This window comes from Branchiostoma lanceolatum, chromosome 5 (genome assembly GCF_035083965.1).
Source record: "Branchiostoma lanceolatum isolate klBraLanc5 chromosome 5, klBraLanc5.hap2, whole genome shotgun sequence".
In the NCBI taxonomy this organism is placed as follows: Eukaryota; Metazoa; Chordata; class Leptocardii; order Amphioxiformes; family Branchiostomatidae; genus Branchiostoma; species Branchiostoma lanceolatum.
Window position 1 is genome coordinate 75,959 of NC_089726.1, and position 16,553 is coordinate 92,511.

Consider the following 16,553-nt stretch of genomic DNA (forward strand, 5'->3'; position numbering starts at 1 on the left):
CGCCGTGCGTCAGGTACACGGAATAAAGGTGGGGCTATCGCCGTGCGTCAGGTACACGGAATGAAGACGGGGATATCGTGGTGCGTCAGGTACACAGAATGAAGGTGGGCTGTCGCCGTGCGTCAGGTACACGGAATGAAGACGGGGATATCGTGGTGCGTCAGGTACACGGAATAAAGGTGGGGATATCGCCGTGCGTCAGGTAGACGGAATAAAGGTGGGGCTATCGCCGTGCGTCAGGTACACGGAATAAAGGTGGGGATATCGCCGTGCGTCAGGTACACGGAATAAAGGTGGGGCTGTCGCCGTGCGTCAGGTACACGGAATAAAGTCGGGGCTGTCGCCGTGCGTCAGGTACACGGAATAAAGGTGGGGATATCGCCGTGCGTCAGGTAGACGGAATAAAGGTGGGGCTATCGCCGTGCGTCAGGTTCACGGAATAAAGGTGGGGCTATTGCCGTGCGTCAGGTACACGGAATAAAGGTGGGGATATCACCGTGCGTCAGCTACACGGAATAAAGGTGGGGATATCACCGTGCGTCAGCTACACGGAATAAAGGTGGGGCTGTCGCCGTGCGTCAGGTACACAGAATGAAGACGGGGCTATTCTGGTGTTCCAGAGGCGGATTCTACAGCCTGACCGCTGCAGTGCTATATTATGTAGCGAGCCCTAAAAGCTGCCCAAAGCGTCCTCCTGGACCTCGTAATGATTTTTCGAATCCTTCACAATTGACAGAGATTGATCTTCTGAACCTAAGTGTCGGCATGTATTCGTTCCAGGAAGCTGCAAACGGTCGATTATGCCGTTACAACGCCCTACTTCATGTCCGCCGTTACAACGCCCTACTTCATGACTCCGCCGTTACAGCGCCCTACTTCATGTCCCACCCTTACAGCGCCCTACTTCATGTCCCACCCTTACAGCGCCCTACTTCATGTCCCACCCTTACAGCGCCCTACTTCATGTCCCATCGTTACAGCGCCCTACAGCACATACTTCATGTCCCACTGTTACAGCGCCCTACAGCACATACTTCATGTCCCACCGTTACAGCGCCCTTCTGAACATACCCCTTGTCGCACCGTTACAGCGCCCTACAGCACATACTTCATGTCGCACCGTTACAGCGCCCTACAGCACATACTTCATGTCCCACCGTTACAGCGCCCTACTTCATGTCCCACCCTTACAGCGCCCTACAGCACATACTTCATGTCCCACCGTTACAGCGCCCTTCTGAACATACCCCTTGTCGCACCGTTACAGCGCCCTACAGCACATACTTCATGTCGCACCGTTACAGCGCCCTACAGCACATACTTCATGTCCCACCGTTACAGCGCCCTACTTCATGTCCCACCCTTACAGCGCCCTACTTTATGTCCCACCGTTACAGCGCCCTACAGCACATACTTCATGTCCCACCGTTACAGCGCCCTTCTGAACATACCCCTTGTCGCACCGTTACAGCGCCCTACAGCACATACTTCGTGTCCCACCGTTACAGCGCCCTACAGCACATACTTCGTGTCCCACCGTTACAGCGCCCTACAGCACATTTTTCACAGCACACCTATACAGCGCCCTGCAGCACATACATCATGTCCCACCGTTACAGCGCCCTACAGCACATACTTCATGTCCCACCGTTACAGCGCCCTTTTGAACATACCCCTTGTCGCACCGTTACATCGTTCTTATTGCGCATTACAGCGCCCTACACATACGGGAAGAACACAGTGGACTACTACTGCACGTACTTAAGGCTTGTGGACCCACAGTGGACTACTACTGCACGTACGTAAAGCTTGTGGACCCTTGTGACATGAGTTTATCAGTTTTGCTTCCTGCACTTTACGGCGCTCCGCAGTCATGTATTTGGAAGGGGTGTTTCCGTATTTTATTGGATTTCGCAAATATTTCACTTCTGACTTGTACAGGATGCAAAACAGATATCAATTTATATACTAATTTCAGTAGTTACAGTATGATATGTGGCTATTTACACAGTGGATGGTAGATACTTCATTAATGCAAGGCAGATGCACTCAACACTGGCGCTGAGCTGGACTACAGATATAGTCATGCGCACTAGAGCTGAGCTGGACTACAGATACAGTCATGCGCACAAGAGCTGAGCTGGACTACAGATACAGTCATGCGCACTAGAGCTGAGCTGGACTACAGATACTGTCATGAACACTAGAGATGAGCTAAACTAGTACAGATACAGTCATGAACACTAAAGATGAGCGAAACTACTACAAATACAATCATGAACACTACAGTTGAGTTAAGCTGAACGACAGATACAGTCATGCGTACTACAGCTGAGCTGGACTACAGATACAGTCATGCGCACTAGAGCTGAGCTAAACTAGTACAGATACAGTCATGCGCACTAGAGCTGAGCTGGACTACACATACAGTCATGCGCACTACAGCCGACTTGGACTCCAGATACAGTCATGCGCACTACAGCTGAGCGAAACTACTACAAATACAGTCATGAGCACTACACTGTTGTGTTTAGCTGAACGACAGATACAGTCATGCGTACTACAGCTGAGCTGGACTACAGATACACTCATGAACACTACAGCTGAGCTAGATTACTACAGATACACTCATGAACACTACAGCTGAGCTAGATTACTACAGATATAGTCATGAACACTAGAGTTGTTAAACTAAGCCGGACTAAAGATACAGTCATGAACATTTTTTATCACGGAATCCTCAAATTTCTGACTGTAGAACAGTATTTTGACGGCAAAGTGATCTATGCGATTTTCGTACAGTGCCTTTTTGACAGAAGATCCAATGCCCAGAACTTGTGTTTTTACAGTGCCATTTTTGACGGAGAGGTCCGGTGCCCAGTACAGAGGTCGGTCCGTTTTTACTGAGCCTTTTTGACAGAGAGGTGCGGAGCCCATTACAGAGGTCGGTGCATTAATTTTACTGAGCCTTTTTGACGGCCAGGTCCGGAGCCCAGGACCGTTTTTACTGAGCCTTTTTGACGGCCAGGTCCGGAGCCCAGTGGTCCAGGTAGCAGTGGCAGTTGTTCTCCGTGACGTGGCTCTCCGTGGTGGTCTCCAGGCAGTGCATGAGGTGGTCGCGCTGCAGCAGGAACTCGCGCTCCTCGTAAGTGGGCCGCGTGCCGCGCACCAGGTGCCGCCCGCGCTCGCCGCCCTTCTTGGACTGGATGACGGAGGTGAAGTTGGAGACGATGACGGTGAGCGGCAGCGTCAGCAGGATGACGCTCGTGATGGAGCAGAACGCCGTCACCAGCTTCCCGGGGATCGTGCGCGGCGTCATGTCGCCGTACCCCAGAGTCGTCATGGTGACGATGATGTACCAGAAGCCCTCCGGGATGCTGGAGAAGTAGGAGTTGGGGTGGTTCCGCTCGGCGTAGAACACCATGGTGGCGAAGATGATGACGGCCATGCTGAGCGCGAACAGCAGGAAGCCCAGGTCCCGCGCGCAGCCCTTCAGCGTGTCGCCTAGCAACCGGAGCCCGGGCGAGGAGCGCGACAGCTTGAAGATGCGGAAGACGCGGAAGACCCTGAGCGTGACGAACAGCCCGTTGACGCTGTTGTTGGCGGGGATGCACAGCCCGATGTAGAAGGGCAGGATGGAGACGATGTCGATGACGCTCATGGCGCTCTTGACGAACCCGCCTCTGTCCGGCGCGGCAAACAGGCGGATGAGGTACTCCGCCGTGAAGATGACCACGCAGGCCGTCTCCAGGCAGGAGAAGGACAGCGAGTACCGCACGCCGCACGGAACCTTCTCCGCCATCTTGGGCGGGAACGGCGCGCAGTTCAGCGTCTCCACCACGTTCGCGAAGACGGACACGGCGATGAAGAAGCCTGTGACGTAGAAGAAGACGAGTCCCAGCGTGGTCTCGTCCGGGTTCTCCACGATGCGCCACGTTTTCTCGCGGAAGTTGGCGGGCTCCGGCGGCGCCTGCGCCTCCCTGGCCGCCGCGCTGACGGCCGCCTCGTGCGCCTCCTTCCTGTCGATGTACGCCTCCCGGCAGCACGGCCCGATCGCGTCCGCGTCGTTCGGGATCCCGAAGAAGTGGAGCTCCTCGTCGTACGCCGACACGCTCTCGCTCTCGGGGTAGTGCAGCCGCCCGGTGCGGTAGAAGCTGAGGATGTACCGGAACAGGTCGGGGTCCCGGTCGAAGAAGTACTCCCCTTTGCCATCATCGAAGAAATACTCTTTTTCGTCACTGCCGAGCAGAGTGTCCGGGAACCGCTCCAGCAGGTGCCGCCATATTTCAAACCGGGTCCCGCCCACGTTCAGGGCGAGCCGCTCGGTGCCCGCCCGGCGCCTTTTCAGCGGGAGCGGCGGCACGTACACCGGCTGGCAGGCCGCGGTGTAGAGTACAACACTTCCCGCGCACCTGGTCATGTCGGCACACCTGTCCATCTTCACGCCGCCTCACAGAGTACCACAGTACCGGCAAACCTACCACCCACTACATACCTGTGCATGGTCACACCTGTGCATGTTCACACCGCCGTGTACACGACCTACACAGGTATCACCTTTCCCGAACGTTGACCGATCTCTCCACGAGTCACGGGTGCAGCCTTGGTCAAACACTGTTTTACACGGCTGTTTCACAATCCGTCACACTACGGCTTCGTTATACGGTGTTCCCTATGGACGCCGGATCAGTAGATGTAATAAACGGTGGGTACGAGCGGTGGATCAGTGGACGTTATAAACGGTGGATCAGTGGACGTTATAAACGGTGGGTCAGTGGACGTTATAAACGCTGGATCAGTGGACGTTATAAACGCTGTAACAGTAGAAGAGAATTTCAGTCACTCCTTTTACAGCAATGGGAACATGTTGCAGCATCTTACAACAAAGAGAGCATGCGCACTTGACCCGGCAGGTCTTTCCTTTCTTAGCATATCTTCGGTTCCGACGTCTTGATTCTCACGTCTCCCTTCCCATACTTCCCACGTCATCACATCTCCTCTTGCTTACCTTCCTGCCGAGCTGATACCCCAAGGCCAGCTCTGCGGTTCGACCCTACAACAGCAGGACTCGGTGCTACAACAGCAGGGACTTGTCGCTGAACGCTGCCCAACAGCAGACACTCTGCGCTGAACGCTTTCCAACACGGCAACAACAGAGACTCTGTGCTGAACGCTGCTCCGCGCTGAACGCTTTCCAACACGGCAACAGCAAAGACTCTGTGCTGAACGATGCTCGGCGCTGAACGCTTTCCAACACGGCAACAACAGAGACTCTGTGCTGAACGATGCCCGGCGCTGAACGATGCCCGGCGCTGAACGATGCTCGGCGCTGAACGATGCCCGGCGCTGAACGCTGCCCAGGTACGAAATGTAGGTCCGGCCCTACAAGCCCTACATACGTAATGACTCCATTGAAGCAGGAGCGACGTTAGCAATGATGAACGAGGCTGTCAGATCAATGGCTGCGGTCGGGAGCCGGGCTCTAACGTGTGCATATCCGCACGGCTCTGCCGCAGCGCTGATAATAGCGGACATGCATTATTAATGACCCTAGCGGGGCGCGCACAGGTAGCGCGGCAACAGGAGAAATTACGTCCGAGCCGTGGCGGGGACATAAACCATCAGTACCGGAGAAATGACTCACAGATACATGGCGCAGGCCGGAAAATGGGCGATAAATACAGGAAACAATCAACCGACGATTAATCGATATCAGCCCCGAAAAAAGCTGATGCAAAAACTCAACCTCTGATGGTTTATCAACACAGGAGCCCTCAATAGATCGATGAGGGAAATTTTTCTTTGCTGTAGTCAATATCATTCATGCAGGAAACTGAGCCTCCAATAACTGATCGATATGGGAAATTCAGCTCCCTATAACTGATCAATACAGGAAACAGCGTCTAATGATCGGTACAGGAAACTGAGCTTCCAATGACAGATCGATACAGGAAACAACGTCTAATGGCTAATCGATACAGGAAACAGCGTCTATGGTAATCGATACAGGAAACAGCGTCCAATGGCTAATCGATACAGGAAACAGCGTCTATGGTAGTCGATACAGGAAACAGCGTCCAATGGCTACTGGAACAGAGCCCGAGTCCCCGATGGTCAGAGATAAGGAGCGCCGTGGCTGCGGTAGGGAAGGGAGGGTCGGTCTCCACACTGAAACAGACGTGAAATATAGCTCTATTCACCTTTACTCTACAAGTCTTTTCCCTACGGTCTGCCAGCGGTTTATCACCTCTCTTTGTTCCATTATTTCTTTATCAAACGTCTCCATGACACAAAAGGTGATGCTGTTAAATCAGCTCTACCAGTTGTGCTTCCCGCACAAAACACATAAATGAATAATAAGACTAAAATATAGAGATAATAGTATCAATAGCAATAAAGAAATATACATGTACTATAAATATAACATTAGTACAAAACCAATGTAACGACAAAACCAGAGTATGATTAGCGCGGCCTGGTGGCACAAGACGCACAACAGTAGAATGATGTCCAAGAGCGGAACGACGATAAACCTATAGTGCGGATGGTTCAACAACTGCCGTTAGAATACAAGCATATCTACAGCCCCTGTCACACTTGTGCGTATATACAAGTCCGCAGGAGTTGCGTATTAACATGTTTTTAGTTTAGGTTAAGTTTGCAGCCGAAGAAGTAATTTCTTTGGTTCAATAACCAGGCTGCACAACGGTATGTCAACGTGAAAATGTTGGTGCGCAACTCATATTAAGTATCTTCTGTATTATTGTGTATTATGTGATTGTAAACCCCGCAGCAATTCAGCATTGGCTGCCATTGCATGGGTAATTTAGGACCAATAAACCATTTATTATCATTATTATTAATACTAAAGCCCCGGCCGACATAATGCGTTACTGGTTGGGCTGCTGCTGTCTCCATCCGGATGTGTCTTTATCTGTTGCTATTTATATGTTCATTGCCTTCTCCTGACATCAGATATTGGCGGAAAAGAATTCATTGGCAAATGATTAGGAATGTTGAAAACATACAAATTTAAACAAAATTAACATACAGCCGACGTGCTACTGTGTGGGGTGAATTGTTATGACCTGCAATATTCACACCCTAAAGTTACCCATTTTTACATTATGATCAATACAGATTTCTCCTAGTTGGGCCCGAGTGTCTAGGCCGCACCGGAAAGCAGCAGGCCTGAGTCGGCTGGACGGTTCTCCCTCCAACAATCGTGATGGCCTGAAGATCATAGCAGAGCCTTTGACCTCGGAAACGCGCATTGAATTACGCTACAGCAGCAGTACACAACAGTACACAACAGTACACAACAGTACACAACAGTACACAACAGTACACAACAGTACACAACAGTACACAACAGTACACAACAGTACACAACAGAAGTACACAACAGTACACAACAGTACACAACAGAAGTACACAACAGAAGTACACAACAGAAGTACACAACAGTACACAACAGTACACAACAGTACACAACAGAAGTACACAACAGAAGTACACAACAGAAGTACACAACAGTACACAACAGTACACAACAGTACACAACAGTACACAACAGAAGTACACAACAGAAGTACACAACAGTACACAACAGTACACAACAGTACACAACAGTACACAACAGAAGTACACAACAGTACACAACAGTACACAACAGTACACAACAGTACACAACAGTACACAACAGAAGTACACAACAGAAGTACACAACAGTACACAACAGTACACAACAGTACACAACAGTACACAACAGTACACAACAGAAGTACACAACAGAAGTACACAACAGAAGTACACAACAGTACACAACAGTACACAACAGTACACAACAGTACACAACAGTACACAACAGAAGTACACAACAGTACACAACAGAAGTACACAACAGTACACAACAGTACACAACAGAAGTACACAACAGAAGTACACAACAGTACACAACAGTACACAACAGTACACAACAGAAGTACACAACAGTACACAACAGAAGTACACAACAGTACACAACAGTACACAACAGTACACTGACTCGCACCCAGGCCTGAAGCAAGAAGCGGGGAGACGAAATGATGCCCCGGATAATCAACTTAACTTAACTCAACTCAACTCAACTCAACTCAACTCAACTCAACTCAACTAAAACAGCTTTATTGCAACAACATCGTGGGTAGAGCTGCAGTCCATATCGGTTAAGTCTTACGTTCACTCGACTATTTACAAAACTGACGGGGGACATGAACTATGTTTCTGCAACATAGAAACGGATGCGACACGTGGTGGGCACAGAAATCCATATATGGGCATAGTCATCTCGTGCCCAGGTAGTCGGGTCGGGAGAATGGGTCATCTCGTGCCCAGGTAGTCGGGTCGGCAGAAGGGGTCATCTCGTGCCCAGGTAGTCGGGTCGGGAGAGGGGGTCATCTCGTACCCAGTAGTCGGGTCGGGAGAGGGGGTCATCTCGTACCCAGGTAGTCGGGTCGGGAGAGGGGGTCATCTCGTGCCCAGGTAGTCGGGTCGGGAGAGGGGGTCATCTCGTACCCAGGTAGTCGGGTCGGGAGAGGGGGTCATCTCGTACCCAGGTAGTCGGGTCGGGAGAGGGGGTCATCTCGTACCCAGGTAGTTGGGTCGGGAGAGGGGGTCATCTCGTACCCAGGTAGTCGGGTCGGCAGAAGGGGTCATCTCGTGCCCAGGTAGTCGGGTCGGGAGAGGGGGTCATCTCGTACCCAGTAGTCGGGTCGGGAGAGGGGGTCATCTCGTACCCAGGTAGTCGGGTCGGGAGAGGGGGTCATCTCGTGCCCAGGTAGTCGGGTCGGGAGAGGGGGTCATCTCGTACCCAGGTAGTCGGGTCGGGAGAGGGGGTCATCTCGTACCCAGGTAGTCGGGTCGGGAGAGGGGGTCATCTCGTACCCAGGTAGTTGGGTCGGGAGAGGGGGTCATCTCGTACCCAGGTAGTCGGGTCGGCAGAAGGGGTCATCTCGTGCCCAGGTAGTCGGGTCGGGAGAGGGGGTCATCTCGTACCCAGTAGTCGGGTCGGGAGAGGGGGTCATCTCGTACCCAGGTAGTCGGGTCGGGAGAGGGGGTCATCTCGTGCCCAGGTAGTCGGGTCGGGAGAGGGGGTCATCTCGTACCCAGGTAGTCGGGTCGGGAGAGGGGGTCATCTCGTACCCAGGTAGTCGGGTCGGGAGAGGGGGTCATCTCGTACCCAGGTAGTCGGGTCGGGAGAGGGGGTCATCTCGTACCCAGGTAGTCGGGTCGGGATAGGGGGTCATCTCGTACCCAGGTAGTCGGGTCGGGAGAAGGGGTCGTCCCATGACGACACGGGGACGGTCCTGGTGTAGAATTTGTGCTCGGGGTTGGCGTTCGCCCGCTGCCGCGCCCCCAGCACGGACATATGGCTGATCTGAAAACACAAGGAAAATGGCGGATCTGTGAAACTGTAGCCTCCTTGGTATCTGTATCTAAATAGCCGGTATAACCGCCATTCGGCGTAACACACCAGCTTGGTAAAGCACAGAAAAATAGATAAATGATGTCATAAATTGTGTTTGATTGTGAGAAGACTTTTTGACGCACTAAATTCATCATGCAGTTCTGTGATGTCAGATGATAGTTAAAGTTTCAATATTGTCCAAAGAAAACCGCCAGAAGTACAAAATGAAAAACTCACTTTGTTCCACCTGTTCTCTTCCTCCAGTCCCTCTTCTCTCTGCTTCTCCCTCACCCACGCATGCGCTCTCTGCTGGAGCATGCCCTGCAGCTTCTTGGTCTGAGGAGAACAGAAGCTGATAATCTCAGATATGAGGCTAAGCAGTAAAGAAGAAGAGAAGAGAAGCCCGGATGTTAGCTGGCCCGGGGAGCCCGGATGTTAGCTGGCCCGGGGAGCCCGGATGTTAGCTGGCCCGGGGAGCCCGGATGTTAGCTGGCCCGGGGAGCCCGGATGTTAGCTGGCCCGGGGAGCCCGGATGTTAGCTGGCCCGGGGAGCCCGGATGTTAGCTGGCCCGGGGAGCCCGGATGTTTGCCGGCCCGGGGAGCCCGGATGTTAGCTGGCCCGGGGAGCCCGGATGTTCGCTGGCCCGGGGGAAGTCTTTCATGTTAGCGGGCTTAGGGAAACAATGCGGTCCCAAACAAAAGTACTATAACATACTTAACATTCATTATCTACGTTCGGTACAGTTCAGTCATTCACCAACCTGGTGAAACTGTTCGCGGATAGATATCTACAGAAATACTCATTGATATGTTCAACTCCATCCAGATAGCTCACCGCGCTTTCAGGAATGTCGTGACCTCAAAACACTATAGAAGCCAATGACTAGATTTTTCGTTCTACAAATGGCTCAGGTAATGACGTAGACTATGACGAAGACTATGACGTAGACTATGGTGATTCTTTCTTGCTGAACCTGACTAGAACTGACCTCAGATTTCTCCTTGTGCAGTTTCTTGGAGAGGTCCCGTCTGTCGGTGACGCTGGTGTGGATGTGATTCTGTGGAGAAGAATGTACCACAAGTGACGAGTCTTTCGAAAGTTTCTGGACATTTCCGACTTTAAGAGGAGTGACCCAGGGTTAGGGTTGTGGGTAGGGTTAGGGTTATGTTTAGGACCCAGGGTTAGGGTTGTGGGTAGGGTTAGGGTTATGTTTAGGACCCAGTGTTAGGGTTGTGGGTAAGGGTTAGGGTTATGTTTAGGACCCAGGGTTAGGGTTGTGGGTAGGGTTAGGGTTATGTTTAGGACCCAGGGTTAGGGTTGTGGGTAAGGGTTAGGGTATGTGTAGGACCCAGGGTTAGGGTTGCGGGTAGGGTTAGGGTTATGTTTATGTTTAGGACCCAGGGTTAGGGTTGCGGGTAGGGTTAGGGTTAGGGTTATGTTTAGGACCTAGGGTTAGGGTTGGGTTAGGGTTACGAGATAACTGACCAGGCATATCCGGTTGTCGGCAGCCAGCCACTTGACCAGCCGCAGGAGGCTGCTGTTGTCCCGTCGCAGACGCTGAACCTCGTCCCGGAGAACCTCGTTCTCGTCAAGAACCCTCTAGAGAACGGGAGGGAGAAACGCTCGTGAAATTCTAAGCACGACCAAATGTTATGTTTAACCACAGATGCAACAGAGACGCTGCTATTGGCTAGTCTGGCGGGGAGGCAATGGCGCGGTGGAGAAGTGCGCGATGGGACGTCTTACAAATCACTCTCTTCTTCAGACGAACAAATGTTGTAGAAAAGTGTGTGAACTTCTTACAAATCAAGTTCATCTTCAGGATGTCTTACCTGATTTGTCCTCATGACGTCATCGATGTTGAGCGCAGACATCGGCTTCTTGGACGCAGGAGCAGGAAAACACTCGTCAGGAACCCGCAGGTATGTTACCTGGGCAACAGAACACAGACACGTTACCAGGGCAAAAGAACACAGAGACGTTACCAGGGTAGCTGAACACAGACATGTTACTGTGTAACAGAACACAGCCACGTAGTACCCGGGCAACAAAACACAGCCACATTACCCGGACAACAGAACACAGCCACGTTACCCGGGTAACAGAACACAGCCACATTACCCGGGCAACAGAACACAGCCACGTTACCCGGGCAACAGAACACAGCCACGTTACCCGGGTAACAGAACACAGCCACATTACCCGGGCAACAGAGCACAGCCACGTTACCCGGGCAACAGAACACAGACATGTTACCCGGGCAACAGAACACAGCCACGTTACCTGGACAATAGAACACCGTGCGCCACGTTACCCGGACAACAGAACACCGTGCGCCACGTTACCCGGGCAACAGAACACACCCACGTTACCCGGGCAACAGAACATCCGCACGTTACTCTGGCTTCACGTCAGCAACGGAACAGTTTTACAGAACATACCCATGTACATAACCTGGACAACAGGAAGTTGGTAGTCCAACAAAACATATTCAGTTAACAGTCGGAGGGGAATTACGGGCATCTACCTGCGAGACCCGACTGTCCTGCGCCGGGGACCTCCTCCGCTGGCCGGCGGGGCTGGTTGGTTGTTGCTGCCCGGCGAGGCCGGTTGGTTGCGCGGGCGGCCTGCCCGGTAAGCCTGCCCGGAGGAGCTCGGAGTCGTGCCGGCACTTGTACCTGTCCAGCTCGGCCTGGGTCCGCCGCAGCTCCTGCTGCAGCTCGCCCATTGTCTGCGTCGCTAGGGAGATGCACGGGGGGAATTATTTAATGATGCAATCTGGGCAAACGGAAACCTTAGTCGCATAATCAATGTCTCAGGATATATCAGTTGTAGAAGTTAACAACATTTGGTTTTAGCCCTAGTTTCATGGAAACTGCGCCTCTATTCAAGTTGATGAGTCCCGGGTTCTCACCTTGCCGTGCGCGCTGGTCGTGCCTAGGTGTAGGTTTAATGACGGGTTCTCACCTTGCCGTGCGCGCTGGTCGTGCCTAGGTGTAGGTTTAGTGACGGGTGCTCACCTTGCCGTGCGCGCTGGTCGTGCCTAGGTGTGGGTTTAGTGACGGGTTCTCACCTTGCCGTGCGCGCTGGTCGTGCCTAGGTGTAGGTTTAGTGACGGGTTCTCACCTTGCCGTGCGCGCTGGTCGTGCCTAGGTGTAGGTTTAGTGACGGGTGCTCACCTTGCCGTGCGCGCTGGTCGTGCCTAGGTGTGGGTTTAGTGACGGGTTCTCACCTTGCCGTGCGCGCTGGTCGTGCCTAGGTGTAGGTTTAGTGACGGGTTCTCACCTTGCCGTGCGCGCTGGTCGTGCCTATTTGTAGGTTTAGTGACGGGTTCTCACCTTGCCGTGCGCGCTGGTCGTGCCTAGTTGTAGGTTTAATGACGGGTTCTCACCTTGCCGTGCGTGCTGGTCGTGCCTAGTTGTAGGTTTAATGACGGGTTCTCACCTTGCCGTGCGCGCTGGTCGTGCCTAGGTGTAGGTTTAATGACGGGTTCTCACCTTGCCGTGCGCGCTGGTCGTGCCTAGGTGTTGGTTTAGTGACGGGTTCTCACCTTGCCGTGCGCGCTGGTCGTGCCTAGGTGTAGGTTTAGTGACGGGTTCTCACCTTGCCGTGCGCGCTGGTCGTGCCTAGGTGTAGGTTTAGTGACGGGTTCTCACCTTGCCGTGCGCGCTGGTCGTGCCTAGGTGTAGGTTTAATGACGGGTTCTCACCTTGCCGTGCGCGCTGGTCGTGCCTATTTGTAGGTTTAGTGACGGGTTCTCACCTTGCCGTGCGCGCTGGTCGTGCCTATTTGTAGGTTTAGTGACGGGTTCTCACCTTGCCGTGCGCGCTGGTCGTGCCTAGGTGTAGGTTTAGTGACGGGTTCTCACCTTGCCGTGCGCGCTGGTCGTGCCTAGGTGTAGGTTTAGTGACGGGTTCTCACCTTGCCGTGCGCGCTGGTCGTGCCTAGGTGTAGGTTTAATGACGGGTTCTCACCTTGCCGTGCGCGCTGGTCGTGCCTATTTGTAGGTTTAGTGACGGGTTCTCACCTTGCCGTGCGCGCTGGTCGTGCCTATTTGTAGGTTTAGTGACGGGTTCTCACCTTGCCGTGCGCGCTGGTCGTGCCTAGGTGTAGGTTTAGTGACGGGTTCTCACCTTGCCGTGCGCGCTGGTCGTGCCTAGGTGTAGGTTTAATGACGGGTTCTCACCTTGCCGTGCGCGCTGGTCGTGCCTAGGTGTTGGTTTAGTGACGGGTTCTCACCTTGCCGTGCGCGCTGGTCGTGCCTAGGTGTAGGTTTAGTGACGGGTTCTCACCTTGCCGTGCGCGCTGGTCGTGCCTAGGTGTAGGTTTAGTGACGGGTTCTCACCTTGCCGTGCGCGCTGGTCGTGCCTAGGTGTAGGTTTAATGACGGGTTCTCACCTTGCCGTGCGCGCTGGTCGTGCCTATTTGTAGGTTTAGTGACGGGTTCTCACCTTGCCGTGCGCGCTGGTCGTGCCTATTTGTAGGTTTAGTGACGGGTTCTCACCTTGCCGTGCGCGCTGGTCGTGCCTAGGTGTAGGTTTAGTGACGGGTTCTCACCTTGCCGTGCGCGCTGGTCGTGCCTAGGTGTAGGTTTAGTGACGGGTTCTCACCTTGCCGTGCGCGCTGGTCGTGCCTATTTGTAGGTTTAGTGACGGGTTCTCACCTTGCCGTGCGCGCTGGTCGTGCCTAGGTGTAGGTTTAGTGACGGGTTCTCACCTTGCCGTGCGCGCTGGTCGTGCCTAGTTGTAGGTTTAGTGACGGGTTCTCACCTTGCCGTGCGCGCTGGTCGTGCCTAGGTGTAGGTTTAATGACGGGTTCTCACCTTGCCGTGCGCGCTGGTCGTGCCTATTTGTAGGTTTAGTGACGGGTTCTCACCTTGCCGTGCGCGCTGGTCGTGCCTATTTGTAGGTTTAGTGACGGGTTCTCACCTTGCCGTGCGCGCTGGTCGTGCCTAGTTGTAGGTTTAATGACGGGTTCTCACCTTGCCGTGCGTGCTGGTCGTGCCTAGGTGTAGGTTTAATGACGGGTTATCACCTTGCCGTGCGCGCTGGTCGTGCCTAGTTGTAGGTTTAATGACGGGTTCTCACCTTGCCGTGCGCGCTGGTCGTGCCTAGGTGTAGGTTTAGTGACGGTTTCTCACCTTGCCGTGCGCGCTGGTCGTGCCTAGTTGTGGGTTTAATGACGGGTTCTCACCTTGCCGTGCGCGCTGGTCGTGCCTAGGTGTAGGTTTAATGACGGGTTCTCACCTTGCCGTGCGCGCTGGTCGTGCCTAGTTGTAGGTTTAATGACGGGTTATCACCTTGCCGTGCGCGCTGGTCGTGCCTATTTGTAGGTTTAGTGACGGGTTCTCACCTTGCCGTGCGCGCTGGTCGTGCCTAGGTGTAGGTTTAGTGACGGGTTCTCACCTTGCCGTGCGCGCTGGTCGTGCCTAGGTGTAGGTTTAATGACGGGTTATCACCTTGCCGTGCGCGCTGGTCGTGCCTAGTTGTAGGTTTAATGACGGGTTATCACCTTGCCGTGCGCGCTGGTCGTGCCTAGTTGTGGGTTTAATGACGGGTTCTCACCTTGCCGTGCGCGCTGGTCGTGCCTAGGTGTAGGTTTAGTGACGGGTTCTCACCTTGCCGTGCGCGCTGGTCGTGCCTAGTTGTGGGTTTAATGACGGGTTCTCACCTTGCCGTGCGCGCTGGTCGTGCCTAGTTGTAGGTTTAATGACGGGTTCTCACCTTGCCGTGCGCGCTGGTCGTGCCTAGGTGTAGGTTTAGTGACGGGTTCTCACCTTGCCGTGCGCGCTGGTCGTGCCTATTTGTAGGTTTAGTGACGGGTTCTCACCTTGCCGTGCGCGCTGGTCGTGCCTAGTTGTAGGTTTAATGACGGGTTCTCACCTAGCCGGGCGCGCTGGTCGTGCCTAGGTGTAGGTTTAGTGACGGGTTCTCACCTTGCCGTGCGCGCTGGTCGTGCCTAGGTGTAGGTTTAGTGACGGGTTCTCACCTTGCCGTGCGCGCTGGTCGTGCCTAGGTGTAGGTTTAGTGACGGGTTCTCACCTTGCCGTGCGCGCTGGTCGTGCCTAGGTGTAGGTTTAATGACGGGTTCTCACCTTGCCGTGCGCGCTGGTCGTGCCTATTTGTAGGTTTAGTGACGGGTTCTCACCTTGCCGTGCGCGCTGGTCGTGCCTATTTGTAGGTTTAGTGACGGGTTCTCACCTTGCCGTGCGCGCTGGTCGTGCCTAGTTGTAGGTTTAATGACGAGTTCTCACCTAGCCGGGCGCGCTGGTCGTGCCTAGGTGTAGGTTTAGTGACGGGTTCTCACCTTGCCGTGCGCACTGGTCGTGCCTAGGTGTAGGTTTAGTGACGGGTTCTCACCTTGCCGTGCGCGCTGGTCGTGCCTAGGTGTAGGTTTAGTGACGGGTTCTCACCTTGCCGTGCGTGCTGGTCGTGCCTAGGTGTAGGTTTAATGACGGGTTCTCACCTTGCCGTGCGCGCTGGTCGTGCCTAGTTGTAGGTTTAATGACGGGTTCTCACCTTGCCGTGCGCGCTGGTCGTGCCTAGGTGTAGGTTTAATGACGGGTTCTCACCTTGCCGTGCGCGCTGGTCGTGCCTGTGCTTCACTCCCGCCAGCTCCTCCCGCAGCGCCCTCACCTCCGCCACAAGCTGTCGGTTCGTGTGGGTCAGGAGCCGGGCGTCTTCCGCCGTCAAGGGTCCGGCCGGGGCCCGTCGGACTACCCTGTAGGGCGGGGGTACAAAACATTAGGTACTGTTGGTGTAGACCAGGAGTCGGGCGTCTTCACCGCCAGGGACCCGGCCGGGGCCCGCCGAATTACACTGTAGGGTGGGGGCACAAAACATATGGTACTGGTGTGTATTAGGAGCCGGGCGTCTTTCGCAGTCAGGTAAACGGCCGGGCTAAACTTTGGGAAGGTGTTGTAAATTCAATGTACAGCCAGAAGGTAGAGTAATGAGGCTAATCTGTAGTAGCTTTTACGTCCCCATTTTCCAACAGGGATTCCCGGATTCGAATCGGGGTCTCCCAACTAGTTGGAACCAGGAGCTCAACTGGGAGGCTGCTACCAATTGAGCTACAGACTAAAGTTTGTACAATGTTAGCACA

The 16,553-nt window shown here is 53.7% G+C and overlaps 2 protein-coding genes across 2 annotated transcripts; both read right to left on the reverse strand.

Moving 5' to 3' along the window:
* Positions 1-1,878: 1,878 nt before the first annotated feature.
* On the reverse strand, positions 1,879-6,728 carry LOC136434295 (potassium voltage-gated channel protein Shal-like). Its single transcript, XM_066427015.1, has one exon. The coding sequence runs from the start codon at positions 4,436-4,438 to the stop codon at positions 3,005-3,007; it is 1,434 nt and encodes a 477-aa protein (XP_066283112.1). The 5' UTR covers positions 4,439-6,728; the 3' UTR covers positions 1,879-3,004.
* Positions 6,729-8,150: 1,422 nt separating this feature from the next.
* LOC136434296 (uncharacterized) lies at positions 8,151-16,187 on the reverse strand. Its single transcript, XM_066427016.1, has 7 exons — positions 16,021-16,187; positions 11,977-12,188; positions 11,282-11,380; positions 10,935-11,048; positions 10,438-10,506; positions 9,686-9,784; positions 8,151-9,418 (listed from the first exon to the last, which is right to left on the reverse strand). The coding sequence occupies exons 2-7, from the start codon at positions 12,175-12,177 to the stop codon at positions 9,284-9,286; spliced, it is 717 nt and encodes a 238-aa protein (XP_066283113.1). The 5' UTR covers positions 12,178-12,188; positions 16,021-16,187; the 3' UTR covers positions 8,151-9,283.
* Positions 16,188-16,553: the final 366 nt, after the last annotated feature.